We start from the raw sequence: 18476 nt of genomic DNA, 5'->3' as shown, positions 1-18476 counted from the left end.
AGATATTTATGGGGTACAGTGGATGTTGCCCAGCTCCAAGAATCTGTGTCATTCCCTAAATCTAGTTGTGATCCCCTTCTCCCATACCAGCTGCAAAAAAAAATTCTGTTTTCCTCTTTCAGTGTGATGCCAACTTTCCTGCATAGCCTGTTTTGTTTTTGTAGTAAGTGTAGTTCTGACACTTAAAGGGTACTTGTCAAAATATACACCCTTTCATTTAATTGAACAAAAGGCAGAGATTGATAGGTTCTTGATTGGACATGGCATCACAGTTTATGTGGAGAAGGCTGGGAACTGGGGTTGAGGAGGAGGTAAAAAAGAATCAACCATGATTGAATGGCAGAGCAGACACAATGGGCCAGATGGCCTAATTCTGCTCCTATGTCATGGTCTTATGGAATCAAAATTAATATTAGCAAAATGATTGGGAAGGAATGGCAAATGGAATTCCTTTTGCATGAGTTTCATTTTGTTTTGCAGTAGTTATATTTGATGACATTCAACTTTTGCCTGCTGAGTGAAATGAGTTCAGTTTTTTTTATTTATGTATAATTTGAAAGTTGAGCAAAATCAGTGGTTTATATTTCTACCTTTTCAAATGTTTAAATCCAGGTGGCAACTATGACAGCCGATTTGACGTGGACAAAGGTAGTGGAACCATCATTGTTGCTAGACCACTTGATGCAGAACAGAAATCAAATTACAATTTGACAGTGGAGGCAACAGATGGGACAACGTCCATCAGCACTCAGGTAATTGAATTTCTGATAAAGGATTCTGATTCTTAAAAGAATATTTGCTTTGGTTCTCCTGAGACATGTGGTTGTTAAATTTATAGTTACATAATATTTTAATCATTAGATTACTTTTTGGTGTAATATTAATAGTACTTTTCTATTTATTTGCAACATGCATTTTGAATTTATCAATAGCTTCTCTATTGTCATCAGACTGCTGATTTTGTAATTTTGAATGACCCAAGTATGATTTTTTTCTCTTTAACATGTTCTGAAATTGTATCAAAGCTGTAATTGTTTTTTATAATAAAATTAGATGTGTAGGTTTAGTCCCTTTGTGCTGAGTTGCACAAGGTTTTTGTTGTCTTTTGCTGGGGAAGTTTTGCAAGCTGCATATTGGCAGTACATTTTTTTTAAAGCCTCAATTCATTAATTTCTGTTGCAGCATTACATTTTAATAAAAATATAATAAAAATAAAAAAAACTTGACAAATAAGGTATTCAGGTTCAAACATGGGAAAGAAATTGTTAGTTACGATGTGAGAAGTCTACAGCACTAGAATCCAATTTCAGTTCTACCATAAATTGAAACTCTTAAGATCTATCATTGAAATCGTAAGCAAGTTGAAATTCCCAGACTGTAGATTGGAAGATTATTTATTTTTCCCTAAGTAGAATAATTCATACTTTTGAGAATTTATTTATGTCTTTAAAGCCAGAAAGGTCACTGGAGGATTTTTACTACTTGACTGAATTAGGACTAATTATTTTGAATGGGGAAAATAGGAATAATTTGAGTTTAATATATATTTTATAGCTGTGAAATGAGTATGAGTCAGATGAAAAGTTGTCAATAAAACTTGCACTGAACATAACATATTGAAAGGCTACCTGTGGGTTCCTGCAGCAAAGAAGCAATGGGAAAACAGTGAACACTCTGTACACTTCGAATGATGATGTCATTTAATACATTAGCGGTCTCATATACCTCTGACCCCCTGTCCCCTTTAAAATCACCTTAAAATCATCCACTCTTGTATTAGCCATTTCTGCCTGGAAAAAAGTCTCTGGCTATCCACTCAATCTACGCCTGTTTATCATCTTGTACACCTTTTTCAATTCATCACTTATCCGCCATTGAAAAGGCCTAGCTTGCTTAACCTATCCTCAATGACATGCTCTCAAAGCCAGGCAGCATCCTGGTAATATGGCAGGGTCCTTGGGAGGATGGGAAAGAGATGCAAAATGTAAATGAATCGTTGGATCGGTAAATCAAGTGGGCCTTTTAAAAGTGATAAATGGATCTGTTGTTCTATGTATGAAGCTAGTTAGAATGTTTCTGGATATTCCCTAAACTCCTTGCACAATGTCAGCAGAATATTAAGGGAAATTAGAGAAGTGATGATTGATCTATAGGTGAGGCTATGATAAAGAGTTAGGAAGATGTCAATGAAAATGACTTTAAATTAAATGACTTGTGCATAGCATTCGCATGACAACAATAGTTTGCTTTCATTAAAGATCTTTAATGGTGAGGGAATCAAAGATAGATTAGAAAGGATATTGATAGGTGTTGGGCGCATCTGAAAGGAGACTATGGGGAGATTGTGTGTTACCGCTCTGTATGGATACCAGTGATGTGGTAATATGGTGGTAGTGTAAACAGATCAGAAAAATCAATACTAGAGTAAAATGCATCTTGAGCAAATATGCGTCAAATTTCTCAGTAAAGTTGCTCAGAAAGCTGCATCAGAAGCGAATAACAGAATCTTTTTTGTGTTGAGATTGATAAAAAAGAAGTGAAAGCTCAGGCAAATGAACAGAATCTCTAGAGTACTTGCCCCTGATCAAAGCCACCTCAGGGGAAGGATCAAGTTTTCTGAAGCCGTTTCCTCCAAAGCTCACTCCTTTGGTAAGCCTTTCACAAAAAAAAAATGAATATAATACCATGAAGAAATAGGAGCAGAATTAGGCCATTTGGCCCATTGGGTCTATTCCATCATTTTATCATGGCTGATCCAAGTTTCCTTCTGGGCTTTATCCATGCTAGAGTCGTTCGTGTAATACCATGGTCTGGTAGCTTGTTAAGCAGCCTCATGTGTGGCACCTTGTCAAATTCCTTCTGAAAATCAAAGTACACAACATCAACTGATTTTCCTTTCTCTATCTTGCTTGTTATTTCTGCAAGGAATTCCAAAGGGTTTGCTAGGCACAATTTTCCCTTGAAGGAACAATGCTGATTTCGGCCTATTCTATCAAATGCCTCAAAGTACCCTGAGACCTCATCCTTAATAATCGACTCCACATCTTCTCGACCACTGAGGTCAGATTAATTAGCCTATAGTTTCCTTTCTTCTGTCCCTCTCCCTTCTTGAAGAGTGAAATGATATTTGCAATTTTCCAGAAAGATCTTTTGAAAAATCTTAACTAATGCCTCCACAATCACTTCAGCCACCGCTTTCAGAACCCTGGGCAATACACCATCTGGTCCAAGTGACTTACCTACTTCAGATCTTTCAGTTTCCCAAGAACCTTCTCTTTCGTAATGGTAACTTCACACACTTCACGGCCCCTGACACCTGGAACTTCCACTATATTGCTATTCTCTTCCATAGTGAAGACTGATGCAAAATACTTATTCAATTCATCTGCCACTTCGTTGTCCCCCATGACTACCTCTCTAGCATAGTTTCCACTGGTCTGAAATCCACTCTCACCTCTCTTTTACACATTATGTATCTGAAGAAACTTTTGGTAACTCTTTAATATTACTGGCTGTCTTCTTTCCTTTAGAATACTACTTCCTCTTTGGGATGTATGTATCCTGTGCCTTCCGAATTGCTTCCGGAAATTCCAGTCATCGCTGCTGTGCCATTATCCCTGTCGGTGTTCTTTTCCAATCAATTCTGACCAACTCATCTCTCATGCCTCTGTAACTCCCTTGACTCCACTGTAATACTGATGCATCTGGCTTCTCTTTCTCAAGCTTCAGGGTGAATTTGGACATATTGTGATCACTTGCCGCTAAGGGTTCTTTCACTTTAAGCTCTCTAATCAATTCTGGTTCATTGCACAACACCTAATCCAGAATAGCTGATCCCCTAGTGGGTTCAACCATGAGCTGCTCTAAAAAGCCATCTCGTAGGCACTGGAGACATTCCCCCTCTCAGATTCCAGCACCAACCTGATTTTCCCAATCTACCTGTGTAATGAAATACTATAGTAACATTGCCAATTTGTTGAGCATTTTCTATCACCGGTTATAATATGTGGACGGCATCCTACTACTGTTTGGGGTTCTGTATACAACTCCAATCAGGGTTTTTTAACCCTTGCAGTTCCTTAGCTCTATCCACAATGATTCAACACCTTCCAACCCCATGTCACCTCTTTATAACGATTTGATTTAATTTTTTTACCAACATTGCAATGCTGCATCTTCTGCCTTCCTGCCTGTCCTTTTGATATAATGTGTGTCCTTGGTCATTAAGCTCCCAGCTATAATCTTCTTTCAGTCATGATTCAGTGATGCCTACAACATCTTACGTGCCAATCTGCAACAGTGCTGCAAGTTCTTCTACCTTATTCCATATACTGCATGCATTCAAATATAATGTCTTCAGTCCTATATTCACCCCTTTCCAATTCTTGTCCACCTTTTACATTGCACCTCATCCTGTTGACCGCAATTTTGCCCTTTCAGCTGCCTCTCCTCAGTACACGTTGCCTCTTTAGGTAAACCAACTACCTCATCTTCAGCAATATCATCCATCTTTCCTACGATACCTCTTGCATTGAAATATATGCAGCTCAGGACATCAGTTGTCAGAGGTCTTACCAACATCAGTCTCCACATCCTCTCTGTGAACTGTTCTGATGCTCTGCTTCCCAGTCCTCTAACTCTAGTTTAAACTCCACCGTGCAGCATCAACATTGACAAACCTTCCCGCTAGGATATTAGTCCTCCTCCAGTTCAGGTGCAAATGATTGCTTTTGTACAGGTCCCACCTTCCCTAGAAGAGAGCCCAATGATCCAAAAGTCTTATGCCCTCCCTCCTATACCAACTCCTTAGCTACAGTGTTCACTAAAACAAATGTCCATACATTGCTATTGGTAAACTTCTCTGCTCTTTAGTTCATAGGGATCCACTCCAGTGAATCCAAATCTTTCGACCCTTTACCCCCACTGCTTATTCTATACCCTTCATCATACTACAATATGTCTTCAGCCTGCGGTACTAAAGATCTCACTAATCTCTAATGCTGAAGTGTTATTAAAGCTCTGCCCGTTTTATTATCTTGCCATCTTATCAATAAGGGATTGAGAAAATATGCAGTTTAGTCAGCAAAATTAAGCACTTCATGTGCACTTAATAAATTAATTCAGAATTGGTCTACAAAAATAAGATTTTTGCAATTTTGAGAGCGATGTAATTTCCATTGTACTTTTCAGTGGGTGGACAAGAAGCAAATTGCAGTCAACACCATAACTGCTCTTGAAAGCAGGAGTCAGTTGAATGATTGCAAAGATGAGCAAGACTGCAACTTTTGAGGAACATCATTGAGAATAAGGACTGTCTGCATTACCAGCACAGCTTACTGGTAGTTTTGAGAATTATTAATATTTTGTTTCAGAGGCAGATGTGTTGCTTTAACACACTGTTCTAACTTAGTAATTTCAGTACTCATTTCAGCCTTTAATACCTAACCCAAGTGCCAATTATCCATTTTTAACATAAAATTATTCTGCACTCTTTCTGCATTCAGTCAGTCAGTGGGTGCCATCCTGAAACCGGGGTTGGCGGCTATGCACCTCCATCCTTTTCGATCTTGCGACAGCACAGAGTACAGTCTCTCTCCGGTTTGTTCTTTGTGCTGGCCACCTTGGCACTGCCTGCCGCCACCCCTGCAGAACTCGAGCCCGAGGCTGTGTCAGCCTGCAGCCGTGGCCACTTCTTTGAGCTCAGCCCTTCCTTAGGCGGAGGCCTTGGGCGGGTCCAGGCACACGGTGCAGCGCCCAAGATTTTCATCGTGTCTCTTCTAAGTAGGTGCATAGCATACGATTCGTAGATACGTGGTGAGGCTTTAACCTCTTCCACGGAAGATGGCCGTTGGCTCACAAGGAGCTCATCTGCCCTTTGTCAGGTCTTGTTTGTATTAGTCCTGCTGGGTGTTCTCACACCCTCCTCACCAGACTAAGTCCAGTGGGGGAGCCGGCCAAGTCTGCATTACAAGCAGTGATTAGTGCTAAAGCTTTGAATGATGAAACTGGTATTAGATTGTGAGGTTTTCTTGAGATATTAAAGAATGTGGTAATTTTAAAGTGATCAAATTCTACATCCTTTCAGGTATACATTAGAGTTATTGATACAAATGATCATCGACCTGAGTTTTCCAAATCTGAATATGAAGTTAGTATTCCAGAAGACACAATTCCTGAAACGGTTATTCTGCAAGTTAGTGCCAGTGATAAGGATGAGAAGAACAAGCTGATTTATACTCTTCAAAGCAGCACTGATCCAAGCAGTCTGAAAAAGTTCAGGCTGGACCCTGCTACTGGTGTTCTCTTCACAGCAGAAAAACTGGACCATGAAACCAAGCATCAGCATGTACTTACTATAATGGTGAGTTTGATGTGTTTTAAATGTGGTTTGGCTGCATTTTAGTTTTTATACCTGCCAATGCTCTGTAAACATTTTTCCAGTATATCTATTGCACCTTTTTCATCTTTTCATCAATTATGTTTGACTGCAGTCATCAGAATGAAGGACGGACTTGGTTCTCATTCGGGTGAAGGATCAATGTACCAGAGACTGGAATATTTTTCCAAGTCTGGAACTCATTTTATTTCACCAATTATTTATGGTTCTGCAGTTCCACCTCCATGGTTACCGGTAACAGCTTGCCAAATGTGTTAAAACTGCACTTTATGACATACAGATGCAGTGATTGGCCTGCGTTTCTAATGTGAGTGAAGTATGCACAGACACTGAGCAGCAGACCATCGTGCTGATAGCAACCAGCTACATCGGTAGTCATCAATACATTTAATGATAGACTTATCCATGCATTATTAATTACTTTCCTAGCAATGTTCAGATATTTTAAAAAAAAGTTTCTGTAATGGTAGCAGTTAACACATTTGGCCAGTGAGTGTTCTAATGTGTTGCCGAGGACTATTAAGTTGCCCCCAGTATTCTCCATTGATAATGGTAACACTGACTGATGCACTCACATGGTGTATTTTGCACACAGCTGGTGATTCACCGTGGCTTGTGAGGAGAGGATGTAATATAGTTGCCAATGCATAGTCAATTCAGTTACTGTACTGTTAGTACATGTATATTTAAGGAAATCCATGTAGATTCAAGAATCTAATCAAGGCTTCCTTGGGGGAATTGCAACATCTCCACTGACTCATGGGAATCCCAATATCCAGAAGCCCTGTGTACTTGGCAGATAGAGCTCACAACTCAGAAACTGCCTGCTCTAATCTAATCTAATCTAATCTGTCAAGCATCTCTTGTCCAATCTGCAGAAGAGCCTGATCTCATCAGTCACTGCAGAACATACACTACAACTGAGTTTTCCTCAATCTTGAGGGACTGCCTGAGCTGAAGAAGAAATGTGTTATTTTGAATACTAATGCAGAATCCATAAGCATTGACCTGTTGGTACCTGTTCATAAATGGTTCCTAATGTATTTAATGTGTTATATGTTTAGTTGCAATTGTCATAGCACCAATTTCTACATGTTTCTTCCAACTTCCACATCCCATCCCCAAAATTAATATCTGGGGCTTCACATTCCAGTTTTCTTTGATCCTTTTTTGCCTTTGAAAATAGGAGAATAGATTAAGAATATTATTTAGACCCCTGAATTATTTGCAGCAAAATTTCCCCTCTAATCAGGATGCAACTTCCAGGGTTTGCATAACCTCACTATTCTTAATTCAAGTTCCTTCCTCGCATCTTTGTGCATATTTCTCTGGCAGAAAAACACTGCAGGGTTTATGTCCCATACGTTTCCATTTATCCAGCTTTTGTATAATAATATTACTGTTTGCTTTTTTCCGAGTTGTGTATATATATTGACACTTAAAAGTCTATGCTGCAGTGGTTCAGCTTTGTGGTGAAATTGATAAACACACAAAATGGAGAATTGTTATCTCATTTTTCACCTGATTTTCTTTACAATTGACGTGAAAATAAGATCAATGGAAAAAAGGACTGTTAATTAATATCACAATTTTTTTTACCATATTATGATTTTAAGTGTAAGTGCTAAGAGGTGGTTAAATGATTGTTTTGCTATTGAATTCTTCTGTTTTTGTTTCTTCAAGGTTCGAGATCAAGATGTTCCTGTCAAACGTAATTATGTGCGAGTTATTGTTAATATTGAAGATACTAATGACCACGCACCATGGTTTACCAGCTCTTCCTACACTGGTCGTGTGTTTGAGTCTGCTGCAGTTGACTCAGCAGTACTTCAGGTTACAGCATTGGATAAAGATAAGGGGAAAAATGCAGAAATTACATACACTATTGAGTCAGGTAATGATTTGCCTTAATTTGTCACTTTATTGATATTTACATAAAGCAAGACTTGTTTGTTTCATTTGGCATCAGCGGAAGACAAAGATGGGCTAGTATTTCAGGTGCAAAACTAACAGAATAAACAGGAACTCTTGCAAATCTATAGAAACGAGTGGAAAGTAAACGATCAATGAAAGAAATTAGTGAGTGTGAATAATCCTTACAATTCAATGGAGAACTGCTAGGAAAGATACAGTCAATAGGGAAGAAATGCTTAAATTGGAAGAAGGTTAAACCTTAAGCATACCAATGACCAAAAACATGTATGTGAGATTGGAATGGAAACAAAGTATGCTGAGATTTCAGTTTCAGTCCAGAGTAGGCCAGGCATTCCACTCCATTTCAGCTACCAGCCCCCTGACATGCTTCCTCCTTCCCATGGTAATGTCAGGATACAAGAATTTTCACGTTTAGATTTTACTAGTGGGCTGTGATTCTTGATGGCTACTTCTCTTTAACTTCTAGACTTTGTGTAGGGAATTTACACTTGTTTCCATTAGGAAAAGGACGTCAAGACCCACAGAAACAATGAGATTGTTTCATAGTGTTCCTCATTGACACATTATTAACCTATAGAGGCATTTTTTTTCTATTTTCCCAGCATTGTACTTTATACAAGAGACAATATACTGGGGGTGGGAAACTATGGTGAATGCTGAATTCAACATATTGTAAACACATTCCTGAGATGCCTAGAGTGGTTTGAATTCTGCATGATCTTTATTTTATGGGAAAGGCAAAAGTACTTGCAGTAAATGAAAACTTCTACCAAATCGTGAAGTATTAAATCATAATTCAAACTGTATATTCTAAAACAAAGAATGAAAAATTATGAATGACTTTGATATCTGTCCAGTGGAGTAAGAAGAAAAATAATCTTAAGAATATGACAGCCTGTCAGCTTTATAGGGTTGTGAGCTTTGAAGCTGAGAAGAGTTTGGCCTGTCTGCTGCAAATTACATTTGATGACCTTCAAATGCTGTGTTAGAAGTTTATTTGTAAAGCTAGAGACTGTAGTTTACTAAAAAAAAGGTAGCTAGATAGTGACTAAAGATGCATAGGCCTTTGAAATTGGATTGTGAGCTGTCTATTTACAATCATTAAAAGATTGCCTAACAGTGCATTGTGGCAAGCAGTGTGTGACGATTTATTCCTAGAGAAATTATACTGTCTGTGTATTAGTTATGTACATCCAACTGCTTGTCTGTAACTGGCCAGTAAACTTGATGTAAATGTTTCAGACCCTCTCCAAAATTCCATTTTTAGTTAGGATAGTATATCTGTTGCTAAGAGTTTCTTCCTGGGGTTTTACCACCATATAAGTAATTCTTAAACCATTTGCAAGATGTCTCTTGGGAGATAGTTTTTAATAGTTATCAATTACCGTAATTGTGGGGCTTTTTGAGAAATATCTACACCACTAACCATTCTCTCCTACTCTGCCTGCCAGGCCTCTCAGGCAGCCATAGGATTTAGAATAATTCAGATGGGTACAAAGAAGGAGTGGAAAGATTGTCAAGTCTCTCATTAACTGGCATGGGACCCAGGTTGCTGAATGCTTAATATCCGAGTCATCAACATTTCAAAGTCAATTTATAATCAAGTACATATATGTCACCATAGCCAGCCCTGCAATTCATTTCCTTGTGGGCATACACAGTAAATCCAAGAAAGCCAATCGATTCCATGAAAGTCCGTACCCAGCAGGATGGGCAAACAGTCAATCTGCAAAAGACAACAAACTGCAAACGGAATTGTAATAGTAAAAAAAAACAAAACACCCTGTAGCTGGTAACACTAACCATGCTACAGAGTAGAAATGGTGCATTGCATTCTACTGTGAAGTTTGTTCCAATTAAACCTGTGGAATAAATTTTGGAAGCAGAGCCGGTGTGTGTTAGTGTCCTGACACTACTGCACGATGATCGTGACCCTACTGATTTGGACAAATTTCTAACAACAAATGTACTAGGGTTGGAGAATAATATGCCGTTAATACTCCAACTCTAATTATTATGCTATTGAATTAATGATAACAATAGGTCCTATACCCATATGTTTAACGAAGCTGTTATTTCTTTTTACAGGAAATGTTGGCAACAGCTTTGCCATTGATCCAGTGCTGGGTACTATTACAGTTGCAAAAGGCTTGGATCGCAATACCTGGAGGCAATATGAACTGATAGTCAAAGCAACTGATGGGGGTATTGCTCCAATGAGTGCTATTACTGCTGTTCGCATCATTGTGACCATTTCTGATAATGCAGCACCCAAGTTTTCAGTGCAGGAGTACTATGCAGAGATAAGTGAAGGAGCCAGCATTGGTAGTTTTGTTATCCTGATAACTGCATCCAGCCAGTCATCTATAGTTTATGAAATAAAAGATGGAAATACAGGTGGCGCATTTAACATCAACCCTAACTCAGGAGTCATTGTTACCCAGAAGGCACTTGACAATGAGGGACTGGCTTTGTACCGACTGACAATTCAAGCTACAAATATGGCTGGGTTATCTACCAACACCACCACTTTAATACAACTGCGAGATGAAAACGACAACGTGCCAGTTTTCATTGAGTCGGAGTATGTCGGAATCATTAGTGAATCTGCCCATGTCAACAGTGTTGTTCTGAATAAGCAAAGTACTCCACTGGTAATTCGAGCCACAGATGCTGATGAAGGATCCAATGCTCTCCTGTTTTATCAAATTGCCGAGCCATCTGTCCGGAAGTACTTCGCTATTGATTCCAGCACGGGCGCCATTCGTGCAGTGCAGAAACTAGACTATGAGCAGATGAATATTTTTAATTTCACCGTGCAAGTGCATGACAGTGGAAATCCACAACTGTTTGCAGAGCATGCTGCAAATGTCACCATTCACGTGATTGATGTAAACGATTGCCCTCCCATCTTTGCCCGGGATATGTATGATGTCCCTCTTCTTGTGCCAACGTACAAAGGCGTGAAGGTGACTGTTGTAGATGCCTCGGATGCTGATTCGAATTCAAATGCCGATCTGATTTATTCCATAATCGATGGTAACATAGGTGAGAAGTTCTCCATAGATGCAAAGACAGCGCTCATTTCAGTGCAGAACACAACTCATTTGAGGAGCCGTTATGAACTTACAGTTAGAGCAAGTGATGGCAGGTTTTCCAGTACAACTTCTGTGCGAATAAATATAAAAGAAAGCAAAGAAAGCAATCTAAAATTCACCCAAAGTTCATATTCTGCTGTTGTAAAGGAAAATTCCACAGAGGTTAAAACTATAGCCATTATTACTACAGTGGGTAATGAAATGAATGAGCCATTATTTTACCATATCCTTAATCCTGATAGAAAGTTTAAAATAAGTCGCACGTCGGGTGTTCTTGCAACTACAGGAATCCCATTTGATCGTGAAGAGCAAGAAGTGTTTGATGTAGTGGTTGAAGTTAGTGAAGAAAAAAATCCATCAAGAGTGGCTCATGTGGTTGTGAAGGTTACTGTTGAAGACATTAATGACAATGCTCCCATCTTTGTCAACCTGCCTTATTATGCCATTGTCCAAGTGGATGCTGAAGTGGGCCATGTTATTCGCCAGGTCACTGCTGTAGACAAGGATAGCGGTAAAAATGGAGAAGTTTCTTATTATCTTAAAGAACACCATGAGCATTTTCAGATAGGGCCATCAGGGGAAATATCCCTCAAGAAGAATTTTGAGCCCAACCTGTCAAATATGGAGTATGCTATTGTTGTTGTTGTGAAAGATGGAGGGGAGGTATCACTTTCTGCAGAAGTTGAAGTGCCCATCACGGTTATAAACAAAGCCATGCCTGTATTTGAGAAACCATTCTACAGTATCGAGATACCTGAGAATATTCAGCTGCATGCTCCCGTTGCCTATGTACAGGCTAATAGTCCAGAAGGTCCCCGTGTCATTTACAGTATTGCAGATGGAGACCCTTTCAATCAGTTCACAATCAACTTCAACACTGGAGTTATAAATGTCATCAGCGCATTAGACTTTGAAACACATCCTGCTTACAAATTAACCATAAGAGCAACAGACTCACTGACAGGATCATACTCTGAGGTGTTTGTTGATATCGTGGTGGAAGATGTTAACGATAATCCTCCAGTGTTTGCAGAGAGGAAGTACAGGGCTACTCTGTCTGAGGCATCGGTGGTGGGCACACCAGTGGTTCAGGTCACTGCTACGGATTCAGATTCCGGAGTAAATAAAGTCCTGTACTACCAGTTAGTAGAAGATGAGGCCAAAAACTTTGAATATTTCCACATTGATAGCTCCAGTGGCCTCATTTTAACCGCACGGATGCTGGATTACGAACGTATTCAAAAGTATGATCTCCTTGTTCGAGCTTTGGATAATGGAAAGCCCCAACTTAGTAGTGATGTTATTGTCACTCTGCATGTCACTGATTTGAATGATAACCCTCCATTGTTCAATGAGCTGCTGTACCAAGCGTCAGTAAGTGAGCCCATAACACGGGGACACTTTGTAACGCATGTGCAAGCCACTGATGCAGATGCTTCTGATGTGGACAAACTTCGATACTCAATTATGTCAGGCAACGATCAGGTGAATTTTGCCATAGATAGCAAGTTGGGAATTATTACTATTGCAAACCTTCCCAAGCAGAATTTGGAGGCAGTTTATAATCTTACTGTAAGTGTATCTGATGGTGTTTTTAGAAGCTCAGCAAAAGTTCTAGTAAACATTATGACTGCTAATTTCCATAATCCAGTTTTTGTTCAGAGTGATTATGAAGTAGAATTGGCTGAAAATTCAGAAATTGGGACACTTTTGATTGAAGTAAAGGCAACAGATAAAGATTCTGGTATCTATGGGAACTTAACTTATTCAATTGTTAATGACTTTGCAAGAGATAGATTTTCTGTTGACCAAAAAGGAAAGATTTTCACCTCAGAGAAATTGGATCGTGAAAACCCAGTGGAGAAGGTGATCACTATCAGTGTCATGGCAAAAGATGGTGGAGGCAAAGTGGCTTTCTGCAATGTTAATGTGATACTCACCGATGAAAATGATAATGTACCTCAATTCCGAGCTGAAAAATATAAGATAAACATTGGTTCATATGCTCCAAAGGGATCTTCAGTCATTAGAATTATAGCTTCTGACGCTGATGAAGGTAGCAATGCAGATATCGTCTACGCCATTGAAGCTGCTTCTGACAATGTTGAGGAAAACTTTCAAGTTAATTCATTTACTGGGGTCATCAGCACCAAAGAAAGCTTAGTTGGATTAGAAAATAATTTTTATACTTTTGTTGTCAGAGCTAAAGATGGTGGAATTCCACAGCTAGATTCTGTTGTTCCTGTCTATGTAAGAATACTTCTCCCAGAAGTTCCCCTTCCAGTATTTACAGAACCTTTCTACACATTTGCCATCTCTGAGGAAACAAATGTTGGAACTGTGATTAATTTGATCAGAGCAGAAAGTGATCAGCCATTGTTCTACAGTCTTGTGAAGGGAAATACTCCTGAAAGTAACATGGATGAAATATTTGCTATAGAACGTGATACCGGGAAACTAAAGACTGAAAAATCTCTTGATCATGAAATAACCAAATGGTACCAGATTACAGTCCTGGCACAATATCCTTTTGAGGGATATGAGGTTATTTCTTCTGTGGATGTAAGCATTCAAGTGAAAGATGAGAATGACAATAAACCCATTTTTGATTCAAATCCTTACGAAGCTTTTGTTGTGGAAAATATGCCTGATGGAACCACAGTAATTCAAGTAAAAGCTTCAGACCTGGATTCTGGAGTGAATGGCCAGGTGACTTACAGCTTAGCTCAATCTCAGGATCTGGATCACGTGCTCGATCTTTTCACCATTAATAGTGAAACCGGTTGGATAACAACCCTCAAAGAGTTGGACCATGAGGAGCAGACAAAGTATAGAATCATCGTGGTGGCATCTGATCAGGGAGAGCAGGTCCAGTTGTCATCCACTACGGTAGTGGACCTCACCGTCACTGATGTAAATGACAATCCCCCACGCTTTACTGCGGAGCTGTACAAAGGAACTCTGAGTGAAGATGACCCTCCTGGTGGAGTGATTGCTATACTGAGTACTACAGATGCTGATACTGAAGAAGTGAATAGACAAGTTACCTGTTACATCACAGGTGAGAACTATGCTAGAGTATTTGATTGTATTATGCCAATATGGGGTCTTAACTCTTGTTTTAAGAATATATGTGTTAACTAACTGTAGTTTTCTTGTAGAAGAAAATTGCCATAATCAGACAGGGTAATCTAAATTCATAGATTTAAATTTCTTTTCCCAAACGAACAGGATAATTGCATGAAAGTTGACAGCTTCCGTTACACAAAACTCGGAAACATTTTCATTTAGTTTAATGTGTAAGGATTTGACGAATTTTATGGTGCAGAAATTCCAGGATGCGAGATTTAGGGCATTCTATAATTTTCTGGAATTCAGCAGTGTGTAGTGATCCTCAGTAACAGCTGAAGTACTGCCCATGTTTCTTTTCCCTACTTAAAATCAGTCAAGAAATTGTTTCCTTAGTTCACTGTCTTTGTTATAGAAGTCGGTTCAGGCATATCATTCAATCACAGGAATTGTAGTTAATAACTTAAATTGAGAAATAATTGTGTTGCCAGAACAGTCTGTTTGAAAAATTAGTCGGCTTGGTCAGTGTGAGGCAGCTGAAGTTAATTATCTCAGACTGAAGCATATTGTTGACTCCTCATCTTAAAATGCAGTCTATTTTGTATGAAATTAGTGTTTTGTAATTGTGGTTTTGTAATCACAAAGTATACATGTACATTTTATTAATATCCAAATAATAAATCCTAAACTGCTCTGGGATTATGATCGTCAGAGGCATTGAAACTAAAATGCTGTGGTTTCTGTGCTGCGCATCTTCAGTGGTGGTAGGTTGGGTGTGGTCACTCTCAGATCAATTTATGCATTTCAATTTGAAACACTTCCTGGTCTAAATAGCATCAAATTCCTTAGAGTTGTTATTTTTAGCCATTTCTGTTCTGTGCCTGACACTGAGCTTATTCTGGTATGTTGAAATTACTTGGCCAGTTAGTTATGGTATTACTTCACTAAGGTAGTATCAGTGCAAACAAATCTGTATACTTTCAATGTTCATCCTAGCAGTGTCATTACAGAAAATTCCAAGCCCTTGTCTGTCATATCTGTTAGTTAAAAAAAATCTTTTAACAAAACGTAAATGTTACAATAATCTTTTTTGAAACTTTAGACCAGTTTAAAACAAAATTGAAATTTTTCAGAGCGAATGAGTGCCTGTACCTCTTCCTAGAGATGCTGCCTGGCCTGCTGTGTTCACCAGCAACTTTGATGTGTGTTGCCTGTTTAAGCTTACCAATCCCCTTCAGCACTTGTTTTTCCAGTGACCTTTCTTTAGTGCTTAATTTTTTACTCTGTTTTTAGATTAACAATAAACATTTGTGTTGAAAATATGGAGTAATTTGTTCCTGCACTATATGTTAAACATTCCCATAAATTGCTGCCAGAATCATACATAGACAGATAGTCATGGGAGTACTTAACTTTGGGCCCATTGACCCCATCACTCATTTGGAAAGGTATCATGTAACTTACCTATTGATTCTGTTCTACAAAATTATTTTTGATCTGGTCTCATTTTGATGTAATTACATTCTAGATTTGCATTTTACTGAACTTAATATTTATCCAATGAAGGTTAAGCTAATTTGGATTGATCATGTGATGGTCAGCCTGTTAAGCTTTTCTGATTACTTATTGAATGTTGCTTATTGGAACATTTCCAACAGAATACATTATTGAGACGGATATGAAGTGTATATATAGTGTTACTGATGAATTGTAATTGATTTGTACAGAGGATTTTTAATAGGAAGTAAAGTTCATTTGTGCAGGCAGTAATATGGTTGCAGTTACATTATTAACTGTCACACTTATCTGCAAGGCACATGGCCAATTAAAATTATCTAATTTAGTATCTTTATCCATGGTGCATCCCCAGGTTTAAGCAATCTTACATAACTCTTCACCTTGTTCTGACCTCAGGTGAAACTTACAGGACAAATTTAGCTGCTTGTGTTCTCTGTAGTGATTGTAGTTGGAATTTAAAATTGGGAAAGTGCTCTCCACCAGCTTTAAAAACCATTGCACTACGTTAAATTAGAAGTGTGTGGAGATACTATGAAGAATTTATTGCTTTAATACAGTGGGCCCCAACCACTGGGTCGCAAAGCATGTGTTACCGGGTCGCGAGGAAACGATATGATTTGGCAATATGAAACGATATGAGTCAGCTACACCTTTCCTCATTCCCTGTCATGCACTGTTGAACCTGAACATAGGGTTGCCGACTGTCCCGTATTAGCCAGGACATCCCGTATATTGGGCTAAATTGGTTTGTCCCATATGGGACCACCCTTGTCCCGTATTTCCCCCGCTAAGGTAGAGCGTTCATACGAAACCGTTCATAAACCGAAATGGCATAAAGCGAAGAAGCAATTACCATTAATTTATATGGGAAAAATTTTTGAGCATTCCCAGACCCATAAAATAACCTACCAAATCATACTAAATAACACATAAAACCTAAAATAACATTAACATATAGTAAAAGCAGGAATGATATGATAAATACAGAGCCTAAATAAAGTAGAAATATTTTATGTACATTGTAGTTTCACTTAACAGAATCGGAAAGATAAAGCCAAAACCGATTATTAGGAAAAAAATCAGCATGTACACACATGCACACGTCACTCATGCGCAAACAGATGCCCACGCAAGGCTTCATGGTCATGGTAGTCTTTCTCGGAGTAAGCACAAGAGTCCTGTATTTGACTGCTACTTTTGTCCCTTAATTGGGAGAGAGAAAGTTGGCAACCCTAACTGTAAAAGACATGTTGAGGTGAGTTTAGCCCTACTTGAACACAACCCCCCCCCCCCCCCCCCCCCATCGGCTGGTCCGCAAGAATGTTGTCAATATTAAACCGGTCCACGGTGCAAATAAGGTTGGGGACCTCTGCTTTAATATCACCACTCGTGCACTAAAGTACATTTTGTGCAGTGAAGCAATGAAATTTTATCAAGTTTTTTCTTCCTGGGACTTTTCTGAGTGCAAATATGTAAAATTAAAACCATATTTACCATTTGGTTGTGTGTACCAGGTGACCCAGTCTGTGCTTTGGCACCTGAAATGAGATGACAGTTGCCTTACTGCATTTGAATTAGATAGAAGAAGGTGAAGTACGACTCTAACTACCAGTGTTTCCTCATACACCACAACCTTATTGTGGGGTGTGTTTATTGTGGTATGGTATGTTTGGCCATGAAGTTAGAGCAGCCAGTGAATCTCTTCACAGTCAGATAACTTGCTGAAATTTCGCATCTGGGCTTGCTGGATGACCGCAAGACCATAAGATATAGGAGCAGAATTGGACCACCTGGCCCATTGTGTCTGCTCCACCATTTCATCGTGGTTTCACCGACTGAAACTTTCTCAGAATAGCATTCATTTATTAGGCTCAGTTGCTCTGAAATTTCTGAAACTTAAGTTTATGCAACAGCAGCTGCTGCACAAATGTTTCCAATATGCTTCAAAATTTCTCCTTTGATTTTTATCAGATCGGATCAAATTACTAACAGCTGCTGATGATTAATTAGTGGCGGTGTTGTGCACTTTGTTTATAAACAAGGTACTACATCGGTAAACTCTAATGGCAATTTCAAATTAATTTTCAGCTGGTGATCCTCTGGGGCAGTTTGGCATTGAGCACATTCAGAATGAATGGAAAGTTTATGTCAGGAAGCCTTTGGATAGGGAGAAGAAGGATCATTACCTGTTAAACATTACAGCTACTGATGGTTCTTTAGTAGCCAAAGCAGTTGTTGAAGTTAAAGTCCTTGATGCAAATGATAACAGTCCAACTTGTGAAAAGGTAAGTATTTACCTTTATTGGTGTCAGCAATTGAATAAATGTGTAATATGCATAAAATTCCCTTCTCATTCTAATTATACAGCAAAAAAAAAGTCAAATATTGATGTAAGCATACTTTCTTTCTTTTTAAATCTTTATTGTATATATAGGAAAAATAACATGAGTACATCGAAG

The 18476-nt window shown here is 38.7% G+C and overlaps 1 protein-coding gene across 4 annotated transcripts in view; it reads left to right on the top strand.

Annotated features, from left to right (window-relative positions):
• The window catches only part of fat1a (FAT atypical cadherin 1a), a 173624-nt gene that overhangs the window by 109809 nt on the left and 45339 nt on the right, over positions 1 to 18476 (top strand). For all 4 annotated transcript variants that reach the window (XM_072252625.1, XM_072252624.1, XM_072252623.1 and 1 more), the window contains exons 7-11: positions 613 to 752; positions 6086 to 6361; positions 8081 to 8291; positions 10421 to 14491; positions 18106 to 18302. In XM_072252625.1, the coding sequence (XP_072108726.1) occupies positions 613 to 752; positions 6086 to 6361; positions 8081 to 8291; positions 10421 to 14491; positions 18106 to 18302 (4895 nt within the window). The remainder of the gene's footprint in view (positions 1 to 612; positions 753 to 6085; positions 6362 to 8080; positions 8292 to 10420; positions 14492 to 18105; positions 18303 to 18476) is intronic.

Source organism: Mobula birostris, chromosome 3, assembly GCF_030028105.1.
Source record: "Mobula birostris isolate sMobBir1 chromosome 3, sMobBir1.hap1, whole genome shotgun sequence".
Lineage (NCBI taxonomy): Eukaryota > Metazoa > Chordata > Chondrichthyes > Myliobatiformes > Myliobatidae > Mobula > Mobula birostris.
Note: the sequence above shows the minus strand (reverse complement) of the source record. Positions and strands in the feature narration are given on the sequence as shown.